General features: G+C 39.0%; 3 protein-coding genes across 3 annotated transcripts; 1 reads left to right on the forward strand and 2 right to left on the reverse strand.

Moving 5' to 3' along the window:
• The first annotated feature begins 412 nt into the window (after positions 1–412).
• LOC133714734 (probable disease resistance protein At4g27220) lies at positions 413–4,391 on the forward strand. Its single transcript, XM_062140981.1, has 3 exons — positions 413–1,148; positions 1,250–4,006; positions 4,235–4,391. Exons 1-3 carry the CDS (start codon positions 643–645, stop codon positions 4,251–4,253), a joined length of 3,282 nt encoding a protein of 1,093 aa, XP_061996965.1. The 5' UTR covers positions 413–642; the 3' UTR covers positions 4,254–4,391.
• A 100-nt stretch (positions 4,392–4,491) lies between these two features.
• On the reverse strand, positions 4,492–8,008 carry LOC133714735 (putative receptor-like protein kinase At3g47110). The gene is made up of 2 exons (XM_062140982.1): positions 5,139–8,008; positions 4,492–5,024 (listed from the first exon to the last, which is right to left on the reverse strand). The coding sequence occupies exons 1-2, from the start codon at positions 7,705–7,707 to the stop codon at positions 4,594–4,596; spliced, it is 3,000 nt and encodes a 999-aa protein (XP_061996966.1). The 5' UTR covers positions 7,708–8,008; the 3' UTR covers positions 4,492–4,593.
• Positions 8,009–8,106: 98 nt separating this feature from the next.
• LOC133714737 (bifunctional protein FolD 4, chloroplastic) lies at positions 8,107–11,329 on the reverse strand. Its single transcript, XM_062140985.1, has 5 exons — positions 10,999–11,329; positions 10,435–10,796; positions 9,685–9,921; positions 9,441–9,608; positions 8,107–8,593 (listed from the first exon to the last, which is right to left on the reverse strand). Exons 1-5 carry the CDS (start codon positions 11,192–11,194, stop codon positions 8,423–8,425), a joined length of 1,134 nt encoding a protein of 377 aa, XP_061996969.1. The 5' UTR covers positions 11,195–11,329; the 3' UTR covers positions 8,107–8,422.
• Positions 11,330–11,585: the final 256 nt, after the last annotated feature.

Raw genomic sequence — 11,585 nt, forward strand, 5'->3', positions numbered from 1 at the left:
ACCACCAATGGCAGTCTTTAACTAAATCACTGATAGAGAAAAATCGCAGGCATACGCATTCGATTCTGAAGAATTGGCAGATATACTCAATAGTTAATACGCCCCTAATTCAGGGATCATGCGTGCGCTGTGTGACTATGGTTTGATGATCATTGAAAAGGTCAATGCTTTTAGGTCAAGAGCTAAAAGGTCAACCAAAACAATTACCTACTTAACATGTTCTAGTTGAGTTCTAATGGAGGGCGATGAAGTCAGCAAGTGGAGAAATTCTTAAACATTGGCTGAACAAATCAAAGATGCCATCGCATTGAAAATTTTGAGTTTATTAATTATTGTTGCTTCCTTTGTAGGCAACATTGTAGAAAAATATACAAGTGAGACTTGTGATCAGAACTAAACGTTAGCACGCAACTAGAGACATAGTGTAGGTTGGCTGAGCAAGTCAAAGACATGCTAAAATGTCTCGAGTCTGCAAAATTCTACTCTCTATCTAACCTCTTTCTGGTGATCTGCTCCTAAAGCATCTAACTATTCAGCTATTATTGGATTTTTTTGGTTTGGTTTCTGCAGTTTCTGCTTTCCTTCATATAGTTCCTCACTTGCCTGTTCTTGAGACCTTGTTTTCCTTTTTTGTGGTTTTCAATGGCCTCAAGCTCCCACACAGCCCCTGCACCGCTTCCTTCATCAGTTCGTTGTTGGAAGTATGATGTGTTTCTGAGTTTTAGGGGTGTAGATACTCGGAAGGGTATTACATTTGAATTATATGATCGTCTGCAGAACAAAAGAGGAATTAAAACATTCATCGATGACAAAGACCTGCCACCAGGGGCTGATATTTCTCCCACTCTCCTAACAACAATTGAAGAATCAAGGTTAGCAATTGTTGTTTTCTCCCAAAACTATGCTTCTTCTATTTGGTGTTTGGAGGAACTTGCAAAGATTTGTCAATGCATGAAAGACGAAAACAGAATTCTTCCACTTTTCTATCATGTCGAACCTACTGATGTTCGATATCAGAAAAGGAGTTTCGAAGAAGCTTTCACCAAGCATGAAAACTCTAACCGACACGGATCAGAGAAGGTGCAGGAGTGGAGAGATGCTTTAGCACAAGTGGCAAATTTTTCCGGGTGGCATACAAAAAATTATAAGTAAGCATCACGACACTATCGTCATTAGCAAGAGTTCAAATTGTTCTTTTGAATTTATCATTATTTTCCTGATGATTATTTGACCGTATTTTTCCTTGTAGGACTGAAAGAGAACTTGCCGATGCCATTGTGGACTTTGTGTGCAGTATAGTACAACCAGTTGGAATCATCATGGGAGATTTTGAAGCATTTGAAGCAACAAGGGAAGCCATGGACAAGGTTATGAAAGCGCTAAAAGATGATGAGGTCTCAACTGTCGGGGTCTATGGAATGGGAGGCGTTGGCAAGACAACCATGGTAAAACATGTTGGTGATCAAGCTCGCAAAAATGGGATTTTTCATCATGTGATTATGGCTGTCATGTCCCAAAGCCCTGACTTGACGGAAATTCAGCACACATTGGCAGAGTTGCTGGGGATCGATTTACAAGGGAAGTCACAAAGTGGAAGAGCCTCTAGATTGAACAAAGAGATAATGAGAAAAAATAAAATCCTTATAATCTTGGATGACATTTGGGAGAGAATAGAATTGTCAAGCATAGGGATTCCCAGCTACAAGGAACTTCAAATATGCAATTCCAAAGTCCTACTCACAACAAGGATACAGAATGTTTGTCATGCCATGGAGTGCCAAGAAAAGATCACCCTTAATGTCCTCTCGGAAGAGGATTCTTGGACCTTATTTATGAGAAAAGCAAGAAGGTCTTTCGAAACGACCATTTTCAGGGATATAGCGAGGAAGGTAGCTAGAGAATGTTGCGGTCTACCAATTGCATTGATAGCAGTTGCAAGGGCACTTGGAGATAAAGACCTGCGAGAATGGAAAAAGGCAGCTCAAAGACTAAACAACTCGCAAACTGCCAACCTTGACGATAAGGGAGATGCATCCCAATGTATAAAGTTAAGCTACGATTACTTGAAAGATGAGGATTGCAAGTCATGCTTCTTGGTTTGTGGCCTATTTCCTGAAGACTATGACATCCCAATAGAAGACTTGTTTAGGTATGCAATCGGGAAAGGTGTGTTTCGAGATGCTGACACAATTGAAGAAGCTAGAGAAACACTACATATGGTGGTCACATACCTTAAGAATTCAAGCTTGCTTTTAGATAGTGGCAAAGAACTATGTGTAAGGATGCATGATGTCATTCGGGATACAACCATGAAAATTGCACTATCTGAAGATGGTCATGGGTTTTTTGTAAAAGCTGGCTGCGGTTTGGAGGATGAGGATTGGCCTCGTCAATTACAAGAAGGCTACTCTGCGGTCTCACTAATGGGGAATGACATCCGCACACTACCAGAAGAGTTGGTATGTCCAAAACTCCAGGTTTTATTACTACAAGATAATTGCCATATAGAAAAGTTCCCAGAGGCCTTCTTTCAAAGTTCCAATGAACTAAGGGTCTTAAATCTTAGCAACACTTGCATTTTATTACTACCCCAATCATTCAGTCTTCTAGCCAACCTCCAAGTTTTGCATTTAGATGATCTGAAGATCATAACTGACATTTCCATGCTTGGAAAACTGAAAAAACTTGAGATCCTTAGCATGAGAGAATCACACATTGGGGAATTTCCAAAAGAAATAGGAGATTTAACCAATCTAAGGATGTTGGATTTGACTGGTGGACATATTGTCACAATTCCATCAAAAGTTTTTTCAAAGTTGCATAAACTAGAAGAACTGTACATGCAATGTGGGTTTTGGGACTGGGGGAGTGAAGTTGAGGGAGGAGGAGGAGAAACCAATGCTGGCTTTGATGAGTTGACTAGCTTGCCATATTTAAGATTTTTGAAGGTTTGGATCTCCCATGCAAATTGTATCCCTAAAAATGTTGAACTCAACCCGAATTGGGTTGAGTTTGATATATGTATTGGAAGAGATGACGAGACGGTGGTCTCTCAATATTGTTATAATTCAGTATGCTTGACACTTGACACAGCCATCAGCACATTACCGGATTGGTTTGTCTTCGTGGTAATAAACAAAGCAGAGAAGCTAGAGTGGGTAGAGTGCAAAGGGTTGATTGATTTTTTTGTGGAATATGAGCATAGGAGGTTAGATAGATTGAAGTATCTCTCTATAATTGGTTGCGATGAGAACTTGAAAGAGTTGATGAACACAACAACATGGGTTCCGAAAGAACCTGTGTTTCAGAACTTGGAAGACTTGCATCTCAGTCGAGTAGATTTCATGAAAGAGTTATGTCTTGGTGATTTACCACAAGGGTCTCTATTCAGTCTCAAGTTACTTGAGGTTGACTCTTGTTATAACTGGGGGAACATACTTTTACCATCAAAATTGTTGCAGAGAGTACCAAATCTGGAAACTCTAATTTGTAATGATGTTGATGGAATGGAATATGTATTTGGATGCGAAGGATTTGAGCCGGAAAAATCAAAATTGATAGACTTGTCATTGAGGAGTTTAGATGCAGTAAGAAGCATATGTAATGGTCCTGCTCCACCTGCAATGTTCCAGACTCTTAAAGTTGTGTCCATTGAACAATGCAGCTTTGTAGGAAGTCTTTTCTCTTATGAGGCAGCTCAGTGTCTGTATCAATTGGAAGACCTTTCAGTTGGCAGTTGCCCTCTTTTGGAAAGAGTGATTGAAGCAAACAAGGAAACAATGAACAAGAAGAAGACCGTTTTTCCAAAATTGAAGAACTTAGTTTTGATGAGACTTCCTATGTTGTACAGTGGAAGTGCTACTATTGATTTTGAGTGTCCTTTACTGGAATGCTTGTATTTGAAGGACTGCTCCCAGTTTTTATCTTCAACCTCTGCTTCTGACTTCCACAGTAGGAAAAATGTCCAGTTCAATGATGAGCAACACTACCTGTCTCTACGGGAGAGGTACGTCCCAGTGTCATACACATTCAGTCAGACTAATTTTTGCTCTTTTTTTTTTCTTTGTGAAATTGGCATCTCCTTTTCTGCAAACCACACCCTCCTCTTCTTTTATAATAGTCTTAATACAGAACTTTTGCTCCTTGTTAGATCATGCACTGTGATGTTATCATTAAGACTTATTATATTAATTGCCTTATTTTCTTATGATTTATTTCAAAATTTGTTCACTAGAATGTGGGGAGACAAATAATATAAAGAAGAAAAGCTGATGCGCGGAGAAGAAGCAGGAGGAGATCTTCAATGGCCCAGAAGAGGATACCTCAATTGGCTATTAAATGTATAGTTCTTCAACAATGTGTAAATGTGTTGCTTCATTCTATTGGCACAACTCTTCGAGGTTTTTGGCCCTTCTTTTATAATTCTATTAAATGAATTGGATTTTTAACAGTTTATGCATCAAGATCCTCTCCCAAAGTTTGCTGATGGCATGAAAGTCAAAATCCAGTACATATAGATGAGTAATTATTGGGTGGACCGGGACTATCACGTTTCCATGATCCCGACCACTACCACGTATATAGTTGTATTAGTTACATTATAGGCTTTATCATATGCTTTCTAGGCATCTTGGTTCCAGTTAGTACATCTCTTATTAGACGTAATTCAGATAACACTGCGCCAATCTTCATACGCGCTTTGGGCAACTCTACTGAACAAGCAACTCCTATCCTAGCAATGGAAACCAAGCATTCTTCAACCCTTTGTCTTTGATCATTGTGGATGTGATTCCTGTTGCTCATCTTGGCATTAATGATAGTGCTGTGTTCTTTACTTTGAAGAAGCACCGGATCATATATTTCTTTCACACATTCAGGCAAAGTCAACAGAACATAGTTGTGTAGGTTCAGACCATCTGTAAACATGTCAGCAGTTGGCCTCTTGCCCGTAAACAACTCCAATAACAAGATCCCGAAGCTATACACGTCGCCATATGTTGACACTGGACTTCCCATACCATACTCTGGAATGTATTTATACAAAATCATATAGATTATACACTTATACAGTCAAAAATGCAGTAAGAAAAACATACATTGTATGCAAGGAAGGAGTTGAAGGATAGAGACAGCGTTACCTGGAGCAGTATAGCCGATAGAACCCATTATTGCACTGGGAGCGCTTTCATGTGCATGAAGTGGATTTGGGAGGTACCTTGCTAAACCAAAGTCACCAACACAGGCATTCATGTCATTGTCCAAGAGAATGTTACTAGGCTTCAAATCACAATGAACTATTGGCTTGTGAAAGAAATTGTGCATATAATCCAGAGCAGTAGCTATGTCAATGGCAATGTATACCCTCTGAATAAGATTCAAATACCCTTGCACAAAGGGAGCCCCAGGTAGTCTATCAGCTGAACTGTGCAGCCATTCTTCTAAACTTCCATTCATCATAAACTGATACACCAAAGCTTTGAAATCATTTCCTTTGAAATCAATACTTGCACAAGCAGTTAGTAGTTTGACAAGATTCCGGTGCCTCATGCTTTTCAAGGTTTCACATTCAGCTATAAAACTTTCTCTTGAACTTTGAAGATTGAGTACTTTCACTGCAACAATTCTTTCTTCCTGATGGAGAATTCCCCTATACACAGACCCAAAGCTACCACTACCAATCAAATTCTGGGAAGAGAACCCATTAGTTGCTTTGAGAAGATCTCCATATGACACTTTCAAGTGTGAAACCCCCAATGAGGATGATCTTGATGTTGATTTAACCAATGCTTTTCTTAATTGGTGAAAATGTAAAAGGCACAATGCTTTTCTTGATCTAATAATAAGCACAATGCACAACACTATGATAACAATAATCCCGCCACATGCAATTGAGATAATTATTTTCACCTTGGGAATTGATTCTTCCTCGGAATTATTAGATTCATTGGAGATGCATCTAGGAAGTCTTAAGCTAGGTATACCTCCACAAACCCGTGTGTTTCCTATGATAGAAAACGCACTAGTATTCTGGAAAACTCCTTCCGTTGGTACTGCACCATCAAAATCATTAAATGACAGGTTCAAATAATGCAAAAATGGGAGTCCCTCCACGGCATTAATCTTGCCAGACAATTTGTTGCGAGATAAGTCAAGATATTCAATTCCTCTCATACTCTGGAAGGAGTCATACGGAAGCATCCCTTGCAAAAAGTTCCCTTCCAAATGCAAAGTTGCCAATCTTCTGCAACTCTGCAAGCACGTTGGAATCAAACCTGATAACTTGTTTTCAGAAACATCCAAGGCAACAAGATTCTCTAACCTACCTACTTCAATAGAAATGGGACCAGTAAAATGGTTACTAGACAAATCCAAAACTTGTGACAAGGAGGATAAACTGAGGATTTCAGGTGGAATGAAACCACTAAGATTATTTTGAGAAAGAACCAAAACAAGCAAGTTGTTGCATTCACCGAGACTCCGTGGTATTCCTCCTTGTAACTTGTTTGACGAGAGAACCAATCTGCTTAGTGAAGTTAGATTTCCTAGAGAAGATGGGATAGTACCTGACAGCTGATTGTCATTCAGAAACAGATTATACAGCTTATGTAGTTTACCAATTGAGCTTGGTATAGGGCCTGTTAATAGGTTGGTCTCCAAGCCTAGTATCCCCAAGTTGATGAGATTTCCAATCCCAATTGGAATGCTTCCGCGTATCTGATTTCTTCCCAATCTAATTGCCTTGAGCTTTGTTGAGAGATTGCTTATGGACTCAGGTAGGACTCCTTGAAATTTATTTCCACTAAATCCCAACAGCTCTAATTTAGTGCTGTTGACCAGAGAAGAGACAAAACCCAAATCATCAGCCCCATATCCAAGATTGTTATCATCCATTTCAACACTAGATAGATTTGGCATCCTTGCCATGCTAGGTACTTTGCCAGTAAAATTGTTCTGTAAGATTCCAAATTCTGAGATGTGGGTGGCATTGGTGATTGTAATCGGTATTTCTCCACTGAATTGGTTCATGTGAAAATGAAAGGTTTCGAGTTTTGGAAATATTGAGAGCCCCAATCCAAAAGGAAGAGTTCCATGAAGTTGGTTACCAAGCACTGATATGTGTTTGATTGAAGAGAGGTTGTATATGGAGGAAGGGATAGTACCAGTCAAATAATTTGTACCCAGTGCAAGAAATGTTAAGCTTTTCAATTTCCCAATGCTACTTGGAATAGCTCCAACCAGTTTATTTTGTTCCACAGATAACATATGAAGAAAAGAAAGATTTCCAAAACAAGCTGGGATTTCTCCTATTAAATTGTTCTTACCTAAATTAAGTACCTGAAGCTTGGACAATGAACCAATTTCCTTAGGGATGAACTGGCTGAAGCTATTGTTTTGGAGGTTTAATACCCTGAGAAAGCTCAAGTTTCTGATGTGGTAAGACAGGTGACCCTTCAGCTGTCTTGATTGGAGGTCCAGCACCGTGACTCTCGGGTGTTTTCGACTGCAATGAATGCCTGGCCACTTGCAGACAGGTAGGGATTCATTCCATGAGCTAAGGATGCCAAGGGTATCATTCATTTCAGCTTTCAAGGCTAGCAATGCCAGCTTATCCAATTGACCTCCTCCTAGACCTGAAGAGGCTGAAATAAGGAGAAAGAGATGTAAGATAATCGACCAAATGCTAGTACTGAACCCCCAGAACTCCATTTTTGGCCGCAAATTGAAGGTTTGAAGCTGAATACCAGTGCTGTACGGTAAACATGAAAAGTTTGAAAAGAACAACACAGACTAAATTGTGAAGAGGATGAGAGTCTGAAGTTTACTCGACCCAACAAACATCTTGACATAGACCGGTTAATGCTGACCGAGTATTCGTTTGACTCAAATACGTTTGCGCTATTCTATGCCGTGATTAACTTCTCATTCAAATCGTCCAACACGTGACCAGACTCATCTATATTTTCTTAGACTCTACATATTATTCTTTCTTAAAATCCAGATATTATTCTTGCCAAAAACAAAAAAGACTCGGATATTATTACGAAACAAAGAACATTGCACTTTTTTATGTGAACATGAATTGCACTCACAACTCACAAGAGAATACAACGACAAGGGTAAGAACACTGGACTTTAAATTAGGAATTCAGGAGAGAGATGCCCCAAGACTATCAAATAACATGTCAGAGTAAGTACTTGGTTTCTGCTACATAATTCTCCTGCTGTAAATACATTATACCACATTATACATTAGAACGGTCCGACCAAGATAGATTTGACTGTTTTGACCAGAAAAGAGCTTTAAACTCTGCGAAAAAACTTGACCGAAAAGAACTCTCGACTTCAAATAGTGAACCAATAGGAACAGGACAGAACTGTCCCTGCACTAAAAAGCATTGCTATGGGAGTAACTCTGAAGATCTCACTGGAAGTTGTGTATCCTTTTTGCTGATATGAGTGTATTAGTGAGAAGCATTGCTATAGTCATTGGACCAACTCCTCCTGGTACTGGAGTAATTGCTGAAGCAATTTCTTTGGCCTCCTTATAACAGACATCTCCAACTAGCCGAAAGCCCGAGCGCTTTGTTTTATCCTGTCCAAATATACAAGCACAGAATGAGCACATGAACACGTGTGTAACCTTGAATGAGGGAACAACATGCCATGACCATATCATCAATTTCATTCTTTAAATGCAATAATGCTCCATATATCTCGAACAACCTAGATAATGCTTCATTTCCTGTTCACCGATCTTGAAAGGAGGGATATATTTATTTTATTTTTATTTTTTAGAAGAAACAAAGAGTTCATTACTGAAATTAAGAGATAAAAAACCACAGCCTAGAGAAAAACATAAGACAAAGACACTAGAAACCAGAAACAAGAAGCCAGCCTCACTTCACAACAGCTAATAATATTAAAAGAGAGGGACTAATTCCTGAAATGATTGGTAAGCGAAGCCCATAAAGCAGAGTTGCAGACCAGTACCACAGTCAATCCCAAATCATCATCCCAAAGCCCATAAACTTAAAAAATTCTTCTAGTTCGCTCCATCTCTAAAACATAAAATACTGCCGAAAGCAAACATACCCAAAGGATTTTGGCTTTCTTACCTTCCCAAAAGCCATAAACCAAGTGCCTAAAAGCTCAAGACATCCCTTTTAACTGACCCAGTATCACAAAACATTAGAGAACTTAAGAAATGAATTTCTTAACATTAAACTGAAAGGCCATATTAACACGGTATGATCAATTACCAATTCTGCATCTTTTCAAGAACAAAGATGGTCCAATATATCTGATAATTTAGCCAAAAGATTCATTTTCTGATTACAAACTCAAAAGAGAAATGCTAAATGCATGAGAGAGAGAGAGAGAGACTAAGGAATGAATTGTCAAGGGATGATAAAAAAGACCATCAACAAAGCCGTTCTCACCTCAACTGGATTGATTCCGACATCAATAACTACTGCACCAGGTTTAATCCAGCTACCCCTCACCATATTTGCTTGCCCTACAGCTGCGATTACAATATCTGCTTGTTTTGTTAACTCTTCGGGATTCTTGGTTCGGGAATGGACTATGCTGACTGTAGCATCTTCCCTCTACCATAATTTTGAATTTTCAAGTTAGTTTAAGAAGACAAAGAAAGAACTCCCTAGTTTAGAAAATGAATCTCACCTGCAGCAACAAAGCAACTGGCATCCCAACAATATTGCTCCGGCCAATTACAACAGCTCTCTTTCCTTTGATAGGGATGTCATATCTATGCAACAGCTCTATGCAGCCTTTGGGAGTACAGGGAACAAAGAAGGGTTCCCTACCTCGCATGGCAAGACAGCCAATATTTAGCGGGTGAAATCCATCCACATCTTTCTCAATGCTAACAGCATTTAAAATGTTTTGTTCATCCATATGCTGGTATAACAAGCACATGAAAACAGTTAGAAGGTTGAACATATCATGGAAGAATAAATGCAATGTTTATATTTTGAAAATCCTTACACATTTACATGGTCATGAAAAGTAACTGAGATCTCCAAATGTTGTATGAAAAAAAAGGGGCTGAAAAAGATCCAATCGGGATACTAACCATGCCCTTTTGATCTAAGTCATACAAAAGATGCGTGAACCATTTCCCCGAATCATAGGATAAGTAGATGAAAACATATATATAATGAAGACTTGAAACCATGTAGCAATATAACCTGGAGTCGCATCATTTGGAACAGATCATTTCCTCAGATTATAAAGCAGGAACCTATATGTCCAATAGTTCTCTATCCACTAATCAGTATAAGTGCCTAAATTATATTTACTCTAAGAACTAGCAAAAAATGTATAATCTTTGAAACATTAACTCATACTTGTATTCTTATTGTAGCAATATATCACCAAGAGGAAAAATAAATTCAAAATTTAGCCACACACCCTAGGCAGAGGTAGCTGAACAAGGATGCCATGAACTGAGGGATCCTCATTGAAGCCGGAGATGGAGTCGAGCACTTCTTGTTCCGTGGCATCCTCCGGCAAATGCACTTCAAAAGAAGTAATCCCCACAACCTCACAAGCCTCCTTCTTCTTGCTAACATAAGTGGCAGATTCTTCCCTATCTCCAACCAAAATAACAGCCAAACCCGGAACAACCCCAATTGCATCCTTCATCCTTGACACTTCCTCAGCTATCTCCCCTCTAATTTTCTCTGCCACTTTCTTCCCATCAAGCCTTTTATTCACTATTTCCAGTTTCGTATCCGATTTTTCGTGCTTCTCATTTTCGGAAACAATTGAAGCTGTAATACACAACACACAATGCACAAACTCACTAACTAAATTGTAACAACCAATACCCATCAAACAAAATCACAGCTATTACACAACACTTACAACAAAGCTATGATTTTGATAATAAAGGTGTGATTTTGATGATAAAGTTTTGATTTTGATGATAAAGTTTTGATTTTTGATATGAATTGAGAGAAATGAGAGGCGTACCGGTGGACAATTGGGAGGGGGAAGAAGAAGAGGAGTGGATTGAGAGGGTTCTGGGAGGGTGGATGAGGCGGCGAGGGAAAACGACGGCGTATTGGGTGGTGCGGAGGAGGAGAGGGGTGGTACGTGTGAAGGGGAGGAGGCGAGCGGCGGCGGTGGTGGAGGAGCAGTCCGTGAATACCATCGACGCTGCCGCCATCGGATGATTTACCAGACAACAGAGTAGGCCTCTTCTTCTGTACGTTATGATCGGATTTCAGAACCCTCAGAAAAGGGTTTAGGGTTTTAGGAGAGAGAGAGCAGAGCAGAGCAGAGAGAGAGAGACTGTGAAGTAGGCAAAACGGCGCGGCTTCAAAAGAATCAAACTTTTTGGATTTTTTTTTTTTTTTTTTTTTTCAGAAAATTTAATTTTTACTTAAATTATATTAATTTACAAATTACAATTTTCAAAAATAAAATTAAAAAGGTATCCTCGTACATTAGTCAGAATGAAATATACGAGGAATGCATTTATTCAAAAAAAAAAAATATACGAGGAATGTATGATATTGGGAAAATAATAATTTGAACTATGTTAAACAAGATTTGAG

This window comes from Rosa rugosa, chromosome 6 (genome assembly GCF_958449725.1).
Source record: "Rosa rugosa chromosome 6, drRosRugo1.1, whole genome shotgun sequence".
NCBI lineage: Eukaryota > Viridiplantae > Streptophyta > Magnoliopsida > Rosales > Rosaceae > Rosa > Rosa rugosa.

Coding starts and splice junctions, on each gene's coding strand:
- LOC133714734 (XM_062140981.1), top strand. CDS start 643: ATGGCCTCAAGCTCCCACACAGCCCCTGCACCGCTTCCTTCATCAGTT. Junction 1,149..1,249: donor TGGCATACAAAAAATTATAA/GTAAGCATCACG, acceptor TTTTCCTTGTAG/GACTGAAAGAGAACTTGCCG.
- LOC133714735 (XM_062140982.1), bottom strand. CDS start 7,707: ATGGAGTTCTGGGGGTTCAGTACTAGCATTTGGTCGATTATCTTACAT. Junction 5,025..5,138: donor TATCGGCTATACTGCTCCAG/GTAACGCTGTCT, acceptor AATACATTCCAG/AGTATGGTATGGGAAGTCCA.
- LOC133714737 (XM_062140985.1), bottom strand. CDS start 11,194: ATGGCGGCAGCGTCGATGGTATTCACGGACTGCTCCTCCACCACCGCC. Junction 10,797..10,998: donor CCCCTCCCAATTGTCCACCG/GTACGCCTCTCA, acceptor TGTGTATTACAG/CTTCAATTGTTTCCGAAAAT. Junction 8,594..9,440: donor TCGGAATCAATCCAGTTGAG/GTGAGAACGGCT, acceptor ATATTTGGACAG/GATAAAACAAAGCGCTCGGG.